This window comes from Rattus norvegicus, chromosome 9 (genome assembly GCF_021556685.1).
Source record: "Rattus norvegicus strain SHRSP/BbbUtx chromosome 9, alternate assembly SHRSP_T2T, whole genome shotgun sequence".
In the NCBI taxonomy this organism is placed as follows: domain Eukaryota; kingdom Metazoa; phylum Chordata; class Mammalia; order Rodentia; family Muridae; genus Rattus; species Rattus norvegicus.
Window position 1 is genome coordinate 65,743,515 of NC_141542.1, and position 16,473 is coordinate 65,759,987.

General features: G+C 38.8%; 2 protein-coding genes across 51 annotated transcripts in view; one reads left to right on the forward strand and one right to left on the reverse strand.

The window, feature by feature from the left end:
- Tmeff2 (transmembrane protein with EGF-like and two follistatin-like domains 2) overlaps window positions 1-16,473 on the reverse strand; it is a 287,043-nt gene that overhangs the window by 77,784 nt on the left and 192,786 nt on the right. The gene's annotated exons all lie outside the window — the stretch shown is intronic.
- LOC108351929 (uncharacterized) overlaps window positions 1-16,473 on the forward strand; it is a 111,298-nt gene that overhangs the window by 36,662 nt on the left and 58,163 nt on the right. For 22 of the 50 annotated variants that reach the window (XR_015629518.1, XR_015629540.1, XR_015629521.1 and 19 more), the window contains 2 exons: window positions 2,570-2,668; window positions 15,780-15,911. Coding sequence is in view for 8 of the 50 variants with exons in the window: in XM_087568992.1 (XP_087425118.1) it covers window positions 2,604-2,668; window positions 10,750-10,862; window positions 14,264-14,310; window positions 15,780-15,842 (288 nt within the window). In the remaining 42 variants the exon portion in view is untranslated. Of the gene's footprint in view, window positions 1-2,569; window positions 2,669-10,749; window positions 10,863-14,263; window positions 14,311-15,716; window positions 15,925-16,473 lie in introns of those variants that run through there. The other 28 variants (XR_015629529.1, XR_015629542.1, XR_015629536.1 and 25 more) reach the window with 6 other exon arrangements.

A 16,473-nucleotide genomic window follows, 5' to 3' on the forward strand; every position in this document is an offset into this window, starting at 1 on the left:
TCATTAGCATCGTGTGCATGCTGTTCGCCACCAAGCCTGAAAACATTCAGTAACTAGTGGTGATGTTGGTCACCAGAAGTGTGGCTGTCCTGCCTGTACAGGTCATAACCAAGAAGGAGTGTAACGGCCAGAAGTGTGGCTGCTTTGGATGGTCTTTATATGCACAGAGGCAGAACGTATGAAATTTGGATTATCGAAACTTACATTAAATATTAATAATGTGCTGGGCAAAAACCTCCACTTTCCTCCTCATGTCAGGATCACATTGAGTGACATCTTCAAAGGTTCCCCTCCCACTTCAGCTTGTATGGTGTTTTCTGTTTGGATTCGAAGTTGTCCCTTTGGCACACTTTAAGCCAAGAAAAGGCTCTGAGGAGCAGATGTATATGGATTTCATCACAGCCTAGATTTCCAGAAAACTACATTTTTCATCACCTGCCCTTGGATTTTATCCATGAGAGACAAGAAACAGGACATGAATTATAGTTCTACATTTGGGTGAAGGTGTTAGTTTGAAAATTTTGTCCATTACATTGTTCAAGCAGTTTCTATTTGTCTTATTAATTTCTATTTCTTTCTTTATAAGATCCAGTACCATTTTCTTCAAAGGAAAAATAATGTAGTCACATCTGATGACACATCTAGGTTTATTCTTTTAGGATTTATTTGTTTTAATTTTATTTTTACATTTTATTTATTTTAGTTTGTTTAAGTGCTTTCCTGCATATCTGCCTGTGCACTGCATATGTGCCTAGTGCTTGTGGGGCCAGATGAGGGCCTTCAGTCACTTGGGACTGAATTTATAGACAGTTGTAAGCTGCCATGTAGGTTCTGGATTTCAAAACCAGGTCCTCTGAAAAAACAACCAGTGCTATTGATGGTCAAGCCACCTCTCCAACTCTGACATGTCTTTGTTTTTAGATTATAAACTTGTGTCACTAGGTCTGGTTATAGCTGACATATAAACCTGCTGCTGCAGTCTCAGGAGACTGAGACGCTAAAATTGTGAGCTCAAGACTCATCTGATCTATATAAAGTCTCCCAATAACTGACTGCGGACCGTGACTCAAAATAAAAGTAAAAAGGGGCAGAGGGAGTGGTTCAGTGGTAAAATACTTGTTTTGGATGTGTAAGATACTGGACTACATCTCCAGCACTTAAAAGAAAACAGAAACAAACCAACAAGAAGGCATATTTAACCTTTCTTTATTCCTAGCTATAAGCAAGATCAGAAATAAGCAGTGAGTATGTTGCATGCATATGTGGGTAAAACGAACTACTCAGCATAGATATCTACTGAAAAAATATCTAAGATAGAAATGCCAGGTAGCACTGTAATCTCCTTGTCGTGAGTCCTCATGGGAGTGATGAGGAACTGATGGTAGTGTTTTTGTGCCTGTTATTGTCTTATAGTCATAAAGCTCATGCTTATGTAATTGAGCACTGATTAAATTATTCTTGGCATTAGCTAATCACATAATCAGTGCTCAAATCACCTGGTTTTCTTTTATGAACACCCCACACTTCAACTTTCCCTTATGAATTTGTAGGTTGATGTTATGAAATTTTCTTTCAAAATCATATTTAGGGGTGTAGAGGTGGCTCAGAGGTTAAGAGTTCTGGCTTCTCTTCCAGTGAACCTAAGCTTGATTCCTGAAACCCTCATGGCTGCTCATGACTTTTTAAAACACCAGTCTTAGGTGATGTGATTCTTCCTCTGGTCCCCTTGAACACCAGGCATGCACAAGGTACACAGATATACATGGAGGAAAACACTCATAAATATCAAATAAGTAAATACACTATGAAATAATATTCAATATATTATAACATGTGATCAAAAATTTTATCACATGATTAATGAAAAAACATCAAAATATTCATAGGATACTATACTTCAAGTCTGCAAAGAAGAGGTAATAAACATGGTTAAGGCAATGAGATGTCTGAATTTTATTTATAATGCTATATTTCTTCAAGAAGATCAAAGAGGACATGGTGGCACACCCATAAATCTTAGAGTGGGCAGAGGCGAGTAGATCTATGAGCCCCAGGCCATGTTGGTCTACTCAACAGATTCCAGAATAGTAAGGGATTCATAGTGAGATCCTGTCTCAACAATAATAGAACAAACAAACAAACAAACCAAAATAATCAGAAGGAAATATGCTGGAGACTTATATTTGCTAAGTCCACCTAGGGATGAACAGAGGTAGAATACTTCCGGAGTGCTCCAAATATTTAATAATGAATAAGAAAAATTTAGTTTCTGATGTTTTTTATGCTAGCTAAATTACTAATCTTGGTACTTTTTTTGTTTGCACTGACTTTGAACTATCTGTATTTCTAAAGTTTAAACAAAGTTTGTAGAAGTGTGTGTGCGTACGTGTGTGTGTGTGTGTGTGTGTGTGTGTGTGTGTGTGTGTGTGTGTTGAGATTCCAGTGGAATAAGTTAATGTTTCTGTAAGGAACTGTTTAAGATTGAAATTACATCTCCACAAAATGACTTTCAACCAGTGTTTATCACATGAAAGACTTAAATCTGTCTCTTCCCTGTTTCTTCTTTCAGTGTTCACCCGCTGTAGTGTTGTGTATAAGAACACATGGTGGCATTTCAGTTTGCAAGCTCAATCCAGCCATTCGTCATTAACTTCCTGCAGTTTTACGGGTGAGATTTGATTGCTCTGAAATGAATCTAGAATGAGAATGTGGCTATGCTGTCAGACAGGAATAGTTGTGAGTTCCTCCCAAATTCCTGGGATGAAGAACTTTAAGTAGAAATGCTTGAACAGTTTGCCTGAGGCTTTCCCCCTTAAATATTAGACTTTAGGAGCCTAATATGGATGTCTCCTGAGAGCTTTACTGATACAGATGAGAATGAGTGTAACTAACCATCAGACTGAGCACAGGGACCCCAATGGAGGAGTTAGAAAAAGGACTGAAGGAGCTGAAGAGGTTTGCAACCCCATAGGAAGAACAACAATATCAACCAACCAGACCCACACCCCCCACCCCGCGCATCCTGCAGAGCTCCCAGGGACTAAACTACCAACCAAAGAGTACACATAGAGGGACCCTTGGCTCCAGCTGCATGTGCAGCAGAGGATGGCATTGTCTGGCATCAACAGGAAGCCCTTGTTCCTGTAAAGGCTTGTTTCCCCAGTGTAGGGGAATGCCAGGGTGGTGAGGTGGGAGTAGGTAGGTGGAAGGGAGAGCATCCTCACAGAAGCAAGGGGTAGTGGGGATGGGAGAGGAGGCAACCAGGAAAGGGGATAACATTTGAAATGTAAATACATAAAATATCCAATTAAAAAAAAGAAAGAAATGGTAAAGAAAGCCTGTTTTGAATAACAAAACAACAACAACAAAGTAATGAAATAGGAATGGGTGTGGCTGAGTGAATAAAGTGGACTTGAGATTGGATTCCGAGAACCCATTTTAAGGTGGACGCTGTAGCACACATTTATAAATGGAAAGCCATTTATTGGCTTTCCATTTGGGAGCCAATGGAAAGATAGGAGGCAGAGAAAGGAGAATTCCTAGAAGCTAATGGGTCAGCTAACCCGGCATATGCAATGGTAAATCATAAGGGACCCTGACTTGTGGCAGGTGAAAGGTAAGGATTAACAAACACTGCACATCTTCATATATACATGTCAACACACAAAGACATACTATACAAGCACATACACACAAGCAGAGATGGGGGTTCACAAATGGCTCCCTCACGAGGTCTTGGAAGGCCTATTGTTGAAGGGTTTTGTGGGTATGCAATTTTTATTGCCGTCCTTTTCCTTCATCTGAGAACATAACATCTGCATTTACTACAGATTTAACTTAGCTTAGTGCAGACCCATAAGTGATTTTGAGTATTTACTTGGTATCAGTTACTGTCCTGATCTAAACATAAGAATGACAAAGATGGCCTCTGTGATCCCAGATGGCAACAGAGAACACAACACAAGGAACTGTGACCTCCATAAGACAGTGTCATCAGTGCCAGGCCATGTAGGTATAGACAGTGTGAGATCCCTGAGTGCTCCGAGTTATGTCTGAAGGATAGTGACAAAGGGCTTCACAGAGGATCTGATACTAACTGAAACCACCGAGGTAGAAAGATTTCCATAGACTCTGGAGGGCTTGTGACAAGAGGCTTCTAAGTCCTTTTCTCATACTGAAGAGCCCAACTAGCAGTGGACTCCCATACTCCTCCACCTGTTGACCTCTGTATGTTCACTGATTTAGTATCCAATAAACCAAGGCCTGTTTCTCTTCTGAAATTCTTCTTGTGACCTCTAGAAAATGACATGGTAAATATTCTATTTGGGGTTCAGAGACATTGGGTCATATCTTTAATAGATCTTGCAGATTTGAAGATTCACCTTCTAGCTGTGGTTGTGTGCCCTCAGGATACCACAGGTGTATCTATGGTGATCTTTAAAGCACTTCACTTCCTGTCTTCATAGTCACATCACCAACAGTTTGTTCATTCAGTCCATCCTGCTCTTCTGAGGCCCTTGTTACCTTTGCTGTTGTTTCTCTGCTGAAGCCTCCATTAAATGAATTGAGCATTCATCTGCCATCTCCAACCCCCAGCACAGGCCCCAATCATCCCATATATGAAAAAGCCACAGGGGATTCTAGGTTTGATTTTATGGCATCGCTCATCTGATACACACTCATCTGTGGATTGCAGATAATTACAAACTTGCTAGGCCCAGTCATTCTTTGTCTTCTGCAATGATTCCTTCCTGATGCTAATTACTGTCTCAGGCTGCGCTCTCCTTCACCTTCTTTACATGCAATAACTTAATCCCCAACATGCATGTTCAGTTATCTTTGCAATTTAGTGAAAACACATGAGCATAGATCTTGTAATTAGGGCCTTGGCCTGTTATTCCCACCTAAACTATGCTGAATCATTAGTCAATGATTAGTGAATCATTATCTAGACTGAGTTAAACTCATAATTCTACAAGACACAGACTCCGTCAAGAAAACAGAACCCCATTTATCACATATACAGAACAGGTACCCTGGGATACAGGGAAGAGAAAACAGTCACCTTTATGTAATATTCCATGGATAAGTGTGTTCTGCTGATTTCTTGTGTTCTTTCTCCATTCTTTATTCTATTAGTCTAACTATCCAGGTTAGCCATAAAACTGCACTTGCTTCCTCCCAGCTCCTCAATTTTGATTAAAGAACTACTCAGTGTGTGGACTAATCTATGGTTTGTAAATACAGGGTTATTTTGCCACATTTGGGAGTGCACATAAACTGATGTCTCTAGTAGTTATATGTTTTAAAATATTAATAGGATCTCCATGTATTTTAATTTATACATGTGATCATTATAACTCTCTTCTAGTTTTTAATATTTCTATTTCTTTTCTTTAAAGCATAGATGCCAGTCACTTATTTATCTAATATTTTAGAAATCTTGGACATTCTTTTGAAGTCTTAGAATCCCACCCTAGTAAGACATGTTAACAATGTTAATTTCTTATATTGTTTATTTAATATATACGAGTACACTATAGCTGTCTTCAGACACACCAGAAGAAGGCATCAGATCCCATTACAGATGGTTGTAAGCCACTATGTAGTTGCTGAGAATTTAACTCAGGACCTCTGACCAAGCACCCAGTGCTCTCAACCTCTGAGTCATCTCTCCAGCTCCCCAACAGTGTTAATTTAACTCCTAATTGTTTGTGGCCAGGATTTGTTCCTCCTCCTCCTCCTCCTCCTCCTCCTCCTCCTCCTCCTCCTCCTCCTCCTCCTCCTTCGCTTTCTCTTTTTTTACTTTACTTTTCTTTTTTTAAAAGATTCATTTATTTATTATATATGAGTACACTGTAGCTGTCTTTAGACACACCAAAAGAGGGCATCAGGTCTTATTACAGATGGCCGTTAGCCACCATGTGGTTGCTGGGAATTGAACTTAGGACCTCTGGAAGAGAATTCAGTGCTCTTAACCACTGAGCCATCTCTCTAGTCCTTTTTTCCTTTTCTTCAAAAATATTCAGTAATATATATATATATAATATATATTATATATATATATTCTAAGTGTTTAGGAAAGAGAGTCTCTGATAATAATAAAGGAAAATGGCAAATGGCTTTACATATTGTTTATAAGGACAAGGTAAATGTGATATATATATATGTATATATATATATATATATATATATATATATATATACACACACACACACACACATATATCCATCCATCCATCCACATCTGGTTAAATAAAATGAATAAGATAAATCTATCTTGTACTTTGGGACATGAGAGAGACAAACTCAGTTTATGGATTTTTAGATAAAAGTGCATGGCAAGTAACACACTTAAAGCAGCAGTGAATTCCTTCCTCTCATTTACTTTTTCATGGTAGAGTTATTTGCTAATGGTGCTATTATTTTTATTCTAATTAAAATGTCTGCATCTCTGCTCTTAAGCATGGCTGTACAAAATGTTCCTGTTCTTGGCTTTATCTCAGTAGACAAATTTTTTTTATTTTTGAAACTTTCATACAATATACTTTGATCAGTTTCACCCCACACTTATCCCTGAACTTTTCTGAGACCTCCTCATCCAATTTCCTACACCTCCATTTTGTAAGCTTGTTTTAGAGTCCAATTCAGACTGCCCATATATTCCGGTTGCAGGGCTATCCACTGGTGACTACTAAGGGCCACGTCCATATAGAAAACAGACTTTGCTTCCCCAGAAGCCATCAGTGAGCCATAGCTCCTCAGTTAGTGGTGGGAACTTGCGACCTTCTTCCCCCGAATGCCAGCATGCAGCCCTGTCTCATTCGTTTGTGCCACTTCCACACCTCTGGCACTTAGAATCTTTCTGGCTCCTTTTCTGCAACGGTAGCCTATGGGCTTGGAAGGCACTGTGATACAGATGCACGCTCTGTGGCTGAGAACTTGTCCTTTGGACTTTGACCCATTGTGAGTTCCTTCATTAACTCATCGCACAGAGAGATTTTGTGTCTCTCTACCCATGACCCATAGGTAAGTACTTTTTACATTGCATAATCAAATAACAGTTTTTTTCTTTCTTTGTTTGTTGTAATAAATTGCCACTAGAGAAAGATAGTTTTAAAAGGGTATTTTGAATTACTTCTAGTCTAAAACTCATTTTAACAAAACTTATAAACCAGTGACTTACTAACAAATACAGAGTCAGTGTCAGCTATGATCTAAAACTGGGCAACTTGCTCACTAATTTAACATTCCGGTGAGTACTGTGCAGATGGCTCTGTGGGCAAGAATACTTTCTGTGCAAGAACGAGATTGAATGCAGCACACAGGAGAAAAGTCTGGCAAGGCTGCTTGTGCTTTTGATACCATTATCACTCTGAAATAGCAAGCCCAAACACATGTTTTTCTTTTCTAAGTTGCCTTGGTCATGGTGCTTTATCATAGCAATGGAAGAGACCTGGCTTACAGATCAGGAGTCCATTTCCTTGCAGGCTGCCTCCTGCCCTGGCTTCTTCCTGTCTGCTTTTTCCCTCTCTGGTCACTACAAAGCAATCAGATCTATTCCACCTTAGCTTTCTGCTGTGCTATTCTGTAAGTCAAGCAGGAATTGAGACCTCAGAAGTGTGAGCTAAAATAAGCCTTTCTTCCATTACTAGGTTTCTTTCATGTATCAGTCACAGCAAAGAAAACAACATAAAACAAAACAAAACAAACAAACAAACAACAGAAACCAGACCCACCATTTCTTATTGTTACAAAAACCTTTTACCTTTCTATTTGAGTAAGTCAACTCAGAGTTGATTACAATGCAAGATGTAAAACTAGGTAGTAATGTTTGTTTGCAACTTTGGGCCACTCCTGCTGTATACCTAGAATGTTTATAATAGGAAAACCACTTGTTTTCCCATGCTGGCGTAAGTACTTCTTAAATATGAAACTTCAATAAAAACGAATGCAATTTAAAATACACAAGAAATGTAGAGAATGGGATGACTTTGGGCTGGGGAGCTGGCACAGTTGGTAGAGTGCTGGACATTTTCATACATAAATGGAAGCTGCGTTCAGCACTCACATAGAAAATGAGCACGTGTCACAGGTTTATAAGGTTAGTGCTGGGCAGGCAGAGAATGGAGGTCTGGTAGCTTATTGGCCAGTCAGTCTAGCCAGTTGGCGAGCTCCAGCTTCAATAGATGTTATTATTTTTCCTATTGCTGTGATAAATTAACCTGGCCAAAGCAAGGAAGAAATCATGTACTCTGGCTCAAGTTCCAGGCATAGTTCATTACTGGGGGAAAATCATGGAGTCAGGAACTTGAGGCCGCTGCTCCCATTGTGTCCACAGCCAGAGAATGATACTCACAGCTGTCTGACTTTCCTATTAAAAAGTCAGTCCAGTATCCAACCCTAGGGATGTGTTGCCTATGCAGGCAAGACTTCCCATCTCAATGAACCGAATAAAGAACTCCTTCACAGGTGTTTCCACAGGCTTGCTTCCTAGCCGATTCTAGAGCTAACGAGAGAACCTGCTTCAACACTATGGCCCAGCATGACGAAGAGAAGCAAGCTTGATTCCTAGTCTCTGTTTGCATGCTCACATGCACATGTGTACCATCACATGCATGTACACACGCAGGAGCACAACAAGTATGCACACATATACACAAAAAATGTGTCAACTTTAGCTCTGTGTTCATAGTCACTAAGATTGTAGCAATTTGGAGCATTAAAGATAATATTCTGACAGGGGTTATCACTATGTAAATGGAATCCAAAGGTATAGAAAAATTGGTAAAAGACTACATGAATTAAAAAAAAACATTCCCTGGCTATTGAAAAGAATTAGGGACTCTTTCAGATTTAGGATAGTAAAATACTTAGGAATGAAAACCAGAGGGAGATGGGACTGTGCTTGTAAATAAGCAGGGGAAGAAAAGGGTCCCTGACTTGCTTTTCTTGTCCTACCCTGCCTTTCTACCTAGTGTCAGGTCATGTGGCAGCCTGGAAGGCACTCTTAAAACACAGATAGCTCCCCCACCACTCCTTTGCTCAACATCCACCAACCGTATCCCATTGCCTGAGAGGAAAACTTACTTTTTTTCAAGGCTTATGCAGTAGGATTGGCCCTTGATAACCTACAAGTCACTTCTTACCAATGTTGCATGCCTTCCTATGTTGTGCCTATACAGGGCTTTTCAGCGCTTCTCTGACCTTTGCTTCTGCAGAAACAATTTCCACTTGCTGCTCCTGCCTGAAACAGTCTCGTTTGTAATGCTCAGAAGACTTAAAGTCTATTTTCCCAGGTACCCTCCCTGGAATACCCTGAATCACCATCATATTTGTCTAGCACCCTGCTAGTGCATTACATATTTGACCTTCCTTTGGTTTCTCTTTTCTTATAGGATAGATAATATGAGTAGAGAGTCACACTGTCTGCCTTGCTCACTATTGCACTTTTCATGCCAAGAAAATGCTGGGCACATAATACAAACGTAAACATTTGCCAAATAACATGAGTAAATAAAGATCACATTTCCAACTTAAAAATCTGCTTCGATTTCACTAATAGACATAAAATTTTAATTTGAATTATATAGTTAAGTTAGATCAATGCATGTTTTTTTGTTTCAGTTATCAAGAAAGGTGTTTCTTCATACACATAATAAATATTCATTATTTTTTGTTAAATACTTAGCTCATAATGGATGTGCAATGAATATTTTGAAATAAATAGTGTCTACATGTATAAGGTATTAGATATTTTGGTGCACAATCAGCAGACCATTTCGAACTCTCTGTATTAGGTGAAATGGGTTAGTTTAAATGTCATGAGTTTTGTGTCCCAAGGATCAGTTTTCTTTAGCTAATTTGAATGGGAGAAATATTCCACTCTGAGAGCTCTATTCCAAATAAAGCATAAGTAATTAGTCTTTTAATTATCTTTTATTTTAGATTTTATTTTTAGCTGCATTTCCATATGGGTGTTGTCCATGTGTGAACCTATGAACATGAGTGCAGGTACCCATGAGTACAGGTGGCTATGCTGGCCAGAAGAGGGCATCAGATCCACTGAGTTTCAGGCAGTTGTAATCCCCTACCATAAGTGCTGGAAACTGACTCTAAGACCTGGAAGCAGGCCTTCTAGCGAGCTCTGTCTGTACTCCTAACTGCAGGCCCTCTCTGTGTGTTCTCACATTAATATTTGTATTGTAGAATTATAGTTTTGTGGTTGCTGTTGTTTTACTGTGATGTTCACTATGGTTAAGATTCTGTTTGTACCTACTTGTTCTGAACAAAGTATCAACAAGCCTTGTTTCTTTTAACATTGACATAGTTTGTGCTAACTTCGTCATTTCTCTCTTGAGATCAGGTATCCAGCAAAGTGTGTATGTCAGCAGGGAAGGGCTGAAGGGCTGCCTGCTCTAACCCTTGGCCTGTCAGCAGTTTCGCTATCTCCAGGCCAGTCAGTATGTGTCTGATTTTAGTAATTTGCTTCAGGTGATTACATTTATACTTATATTAGAAGATCATTTCATTTCATAGATTTACAAATAGCTACTGAACACTGAATAAACTTGGGCTTGATTTGGTTGACAGGACTTCATGTAGGTTCAAATATTTACATAGAACCCAGGAGGTGTTCATCAATTGATTGCTTATAGTCTACACAAGTATTACTAAATAATGAATTGCATATAAAGGCTTGTTAAATATTGAAAAAGACACTTTGAAGTAAAAACCTGCATTTCACAGGCATTCTTTGCATGTTGACTACGTTTCTGGAAACTGTCAAGAGAATGACTGCTGTGCAGCACACACAGTCAAGAATGCAGTGGGTGGCAGGCTCTCCGTGCTGCTCTCACTCGGTAAGAGTTGTTAGTTCCAGCGTAGCTATCTTCCTCCCATACACATTGGACCTCATCACACAGCGTACTGCTAAGGCTAGGTAGAGTTAATATGACACACTGGGCTAACTCTTTAACTTCTATTCATTAAAATATATACATATAGGACCTAAAAACTATCTGAGTTGTCAATGGTCTATTTCTACTACAGAAGGACATTAAATAGTTCAATGCCGTTCTAGATGCTGTGTTTGGAGATTTTTTTACGGCTGAGAAGGATTTAGATGCTTATAAGGACTTTCAATGCTCACTCTACTCTATCATGATCCATTTGGCTATAGACTCTAGAGCATACATTCAGCTTTAAAATATTGGGTGATTAAAGCCTAAGATGTGGTTTAACTGGAAAATGTATGTGTTTTTTTCGTTAACAATTCATAATTAGACTAGATTGGTCAAGGGTCATTTGCATTGAGATCTTTCTGTATGATACAACTCAACTACCGGCTGCCCAACACCTTCATCATCTTCACACTCAAAGGACTAATGCCATTTTAATCCTACGCATCACTGTCCGAAACCTGAACTGTAATCGGTATTACTCACTCTGGGTCCTAGCGAGCCCTGCTCCCCACTGAGCAAATGCTCTTAGGATCCATTCCCCATGCCTGTCTTCAGTCATGTGCTTTTAGTACCTACTTACTAGATGCCTGATCTCGTATCAGGCCGCTGATGAGAATCAAAGACCCAAAGATGCTAACTTCAACTACAGTGAGAAAAACATGGTAAACTGGGTTTTCTTAAATGTCATTAAACATTGTATTTTTTAATTAGGTAATGAGGAAACATGGTAGAAATGTAACAAATGAAAATTACAAATATATGTATATATGTATTTCATTCGTACAGATATTTCTTAAGATCTAATATATGGTATCCATTTTTAAAATAATGTTGAGTAAGACACTACTGTACAGCTAGGAATAGAAGAAAAATACAGTGTTTTGAGAGGCAAAATAAAACTTTGTTTAGTAGAGTATCACGGCTTGCTAAAGGAGTAATGTGGACTGGGTAGGTCTTAGTGGAACACAAACTGATGACACGTCTTCTAGCTAGTAGGGCAAGCTAATTCCAAAGCCCAGAAGCCTGAAGCTTTCGCCATGGAGCTATAGGTGACTCAGTGCAGTTCTGGAAAAGACTGGAGTGGGGCTGCAGGAATGGGTGGAGTCAGATCAGGAGGCAGGTTTTAGAACATTATCTAAGGGTGCACAAGGTTTTGAAGAACAAATTTAGAAAATGACAGGCAGAGACATCTGCATCTGTCTGCTTACTAAATGCCTTCAGTCAGGAGTGAATGGAAAGGACTGAGACTATAAAGTTCAAAAGCCACATGGTCCTTCCTCTCTCAGGCCTAACACAGCCTCTCACCTCTCTGGTCTCACCTTCTCTGCTAACTAAGAGTCCCTCAGAGGAAGGTGGCCTCTGGTTTATTTACTCAAAGCAGGGCACAAGTGGGAGCAGGGATTGTACCCTTTGATTCTTTAAGGATAATTTCTATGGAAGTCTGCAAAAATGCAAGCCTCGTTAAATTAGTTTCCATTTTTCTAAGACTCAGATTTTTTTTTCTTTTCTTTTTTTCAGGGCTGGGGACCGAACCCAGGGCCTTGCGCTTCCTAGGCAAGCGCTCTACCACTGAGCTAAATCCCCAACCTAAGACTCAGATTTTTTATTCTTAGACAAACACAGATTTTTTTCTAATGGGCAAAAATCATCTGAGATGGCCAACGGGGAATGTTTTACCTAACCACGTCAGAATTTTAACTCAGCAAAATCTTAAAATGGATCAACATTTTCGCTTTTCATCTTGCTCCTTCCTATGATACTGTTTCATTTGATCTGTACAGATTGAGAGGCCGTAAATCATTCCTTCCTGACTCTTCTTCCCCTCTGTCCTGCCTTGTAAATGTTTTTCTTTATTCACTGTCATCTGTGAACATTTAATCTGGTGTACTGTCTTTCTCCCTGTCCTTTTATTACCCTCAATTAGTGTTTAGAGGGGGACTTCATTAGCTTTGTCCTGTGGCTGGACATGGCAGCTGAAAGTGAGCTACAAATGGTGCTAGACTTGCTCTTCCCTTTCTTCCCTTCTCTGTGGAAGTCCCCCCAGTTTCTCAGAGATATAGGTGTGAAGCCCTGAGCCAGCACACTCACAGGCAGAAAAGTGTGTTTAAGCATTTCAGAAGGAAGGATGTGAACTCCTTTATGGACTGACAGAAGTGCATTGCCCATGAGTTCACACAGATGGTGCTCTGAAGTCATTCCTGATGCCTTCTGTAAGTAGTTTCGTAAGCTTAATGAAGTAGCTAGAATAACTCTTTTAATTATTTCATTACATTTATATAATCAAATTGACTTATTCTAACTTCAGTATTATCAACTGCACAGCAGTGCAGTATACAAACACACACTATCTAGCATCATGCTTAGAAGGCAAAGGGAAACCTTCTTTGAAATGGTTTTGTATCTCTTGAATTGATAATATAAACAAAATGGACGAAACCAAAGTAAGTGTATATTCCCCGGATATTTTCTGCTTCTCATTAGATGATCATAACTCATACTGTTCCTAGACACTACTCAGAGTGCTGCCATTCTATTAATGGTCGTATGGTAAGTACAGGCTTTAGAGAAAAAGAAACTGTATGTAGTGTCACTTTTAAAATGTTTACTTTTGCAACTGACAAAACATGCAAGCTGTTAATAAACTGTGCACTCCTGTCCAGTAGAATGACTGTTCGTTCTATCAGGCCTCTCGTAGAGAGTATGTTTGTCCCCGTGGCCCATAGTGTCCCCCTCACCCCCAACAAATGAATAGGCATTCTCATTTGGTTTTGGCTAAACGACTTATGTTAACACAAAAACACGGTGCATAGCAGGAAATTAACTCTGGCTTAATTCTGAGTTTAAGGAAGGAAAAGCTAACACCACCAGAATGGGTGTGCATTTAGAAAAAATAATGAATGTTGGTACAAAAATAGCTTTGAAAATTTGTTTTCTGAATTGCTTCCTTCCTCGGCAGTGACGATCATAGCAGGCACCAGATTCCACATTTTAAAGTGTTGGCTTTGTTTGTTTCTGCCTCAGGGTGCTTGTGCCTCGCACTGACTTTTCTCGATGGTGCACCTATATTAAAGTGTGTACGTTTTTCTTCACTGAGATAAGAAGGTACTATGAGGCTGCTGGGTGGTGAGTCAATAGGGCAGAGAGGTTAATTAGATAATAGATTATGGTGCGAACTCCAGATGATCAAAATACCATATGGAGAACTGGTTACGCATAATGAGAATTATTTTAAAGGCCTGCGTATTCTATACTATGGGAAAGGTTTGTGGTAATTTTACTATTTTTCCTTGTTCTTACAGAGACCGTTCTCTTTGGAAGCGTGTCTGAGCAATTGCACACTGAAATAGTAGGTTTTACATTATGCTTCTAGGAAACTATTCTGTTGGGAGCTCAACCAAGATGTTCTGCTGCTAAAAATAAAATAATAACAGATTTTTCTAAACTGTGACTAAAAACAAGTTAGGAAAAATACAGTTTTGCCTGAATTTCAAGCTCCTCTTCTCTGTCATTTTACTGTCATTGCTTCAGCTTGCCTACTGACATGTACTAAGAAGGATGACAAAATGAAGGACCCCAGGGGACACACCCTGTAAGACAAACCTTGTCATGCCAACTCTCAGATGCACGCTTCCAACCGTTATACACGGACAATCCTATTTCTGAAATCATATTTCCTCTTCATTCTTTTAATTTAATTTCTGTCATATAAATTTTTACCAATATTATAGTTTTTACATGTTTAGGTACATAAGCCCAACTGAAAGACACTGAAATAAAATGCTATTATTTACTCGCCTTTGTTTCTGAATATAAATAGTAAGATTTTTTTTTCAAAATAAAATTGGGAAAAATATCTGATGGACAGGCTCATACTCTTCAGGTTTCTGAAGTATAGTAAAGAACACAAAGACGTGAGAAAATACATTATCCCATGTCTGTGTTGGCAGTTATTTTCAACAAGTAAGTGATACTATTAATGGCTGCATATCTAATTTAGCTGGAGACCTTGAAGATAGCCTCTGGTTTGCATTCCATTAAGAGTTTTTAATAAGATTTCAACAAAAATAATAATAAATGCATCCCACTTCACCTTTGCTTCTCCTTAACAATTCAAAGTATCAATTATAATATAACCTTCATTTGACTCACAACCATCCCTGTACTCTCAACAGCGCATTAAGTTGTGTGCCAACGCTTAAAGTGCAAAATAAATGTCTTGTTTTATCTCGTAACTTTAGTTCCATTTTAAAGTGACCCCTCAAATGTCTAACACTCAATTAAACTTTCTGTAAGAAACAATTTTTCTAAACACTGGGCATCTTTAAAAGCCGAAAGATGCATTTTCCCCAATCTTCAAGCGGCACAGTCTCTCTGTGCATTCTCTAGCTTCTAATGTGCTCCCAGGAATGCTATTCTTGGGATAGCATGACTGCTCTCTGTCTGCAAGCCATATCTCGGGAGTCCTGACCCCAGCGCTCACAGAAAAAAATAGGCTGAAGCCTGGTATCAAAGAAAGGCGAGACTTACGGAAGCTTCCAGAACTCTGTCCTCCTTTAAAGAGGAGCACAGATTAATAAAGGAAATAATAGAATTTGAAAGATTAAGAAAAATGAGAGCATCCAGAAAAAAGCCAGAGGTAAAAATGGGAAAACCACCTGACATTTGGGAACAGATTTCATAGTTCTTAGGAAGATCTCTCCTACCCATGCTTCTTCAGTTGATCAGCAATAAACCATATGTTTTTTTCCCCAGCTGCATTTCCCAGTGTGCTGCAGAGGATTGATTACATGAAAGTGTCTGAGTTTTTACCCACAGGGCCTGTTTATTGAGGAAGAGTCTTTCTTCTTCCCCTGGAGCCCCCTAACTCCTGGAGAATAGCAGCGCAGGGATGTGATGCTTCTGGAAGACCAGCTGAGGCCATTCATCTGGAGGGCTGTGAATGTTTTGGTAACTTTCTTTTTTTAAAAAATATTAACTTACTATGTAGAAGACATACATATAGAATATGTATTTTGTGTCCCTGTCTGGACCTTGGAGACAACCACTTCTACACAGTGATCTATGACACACAAAGGTGATACAAATAAATGACTGCAGTATAAATACTACTCATGTAAAATGATTTATACATCATTTTCCTTAATTATTTTAGAAACAAAATGTATCTTGACTGTATGTGATATGCATCTTCATGGAAAAGGGACCAAAATAGTATTTTTTTAAAAAAAAACTTAACTAATAGATCAAATTAATAAATTGGGTACATGGCAAACAAAAGCCAAGGAAGTATATACATATACTTTATACTTATACACATATATGCATTTATACAAATATACATATATATTTATATATAAAATTTACACACACATAGATATATATACATACACACATTTATACATCTCTATCTATCATCCGTCTATCTATCTATCTATCTATCTATCTATCTATCTATCTATCTACCTAGCTATCAATCAATCTATCTATCTGTCTGTCTACCCTTCTATCT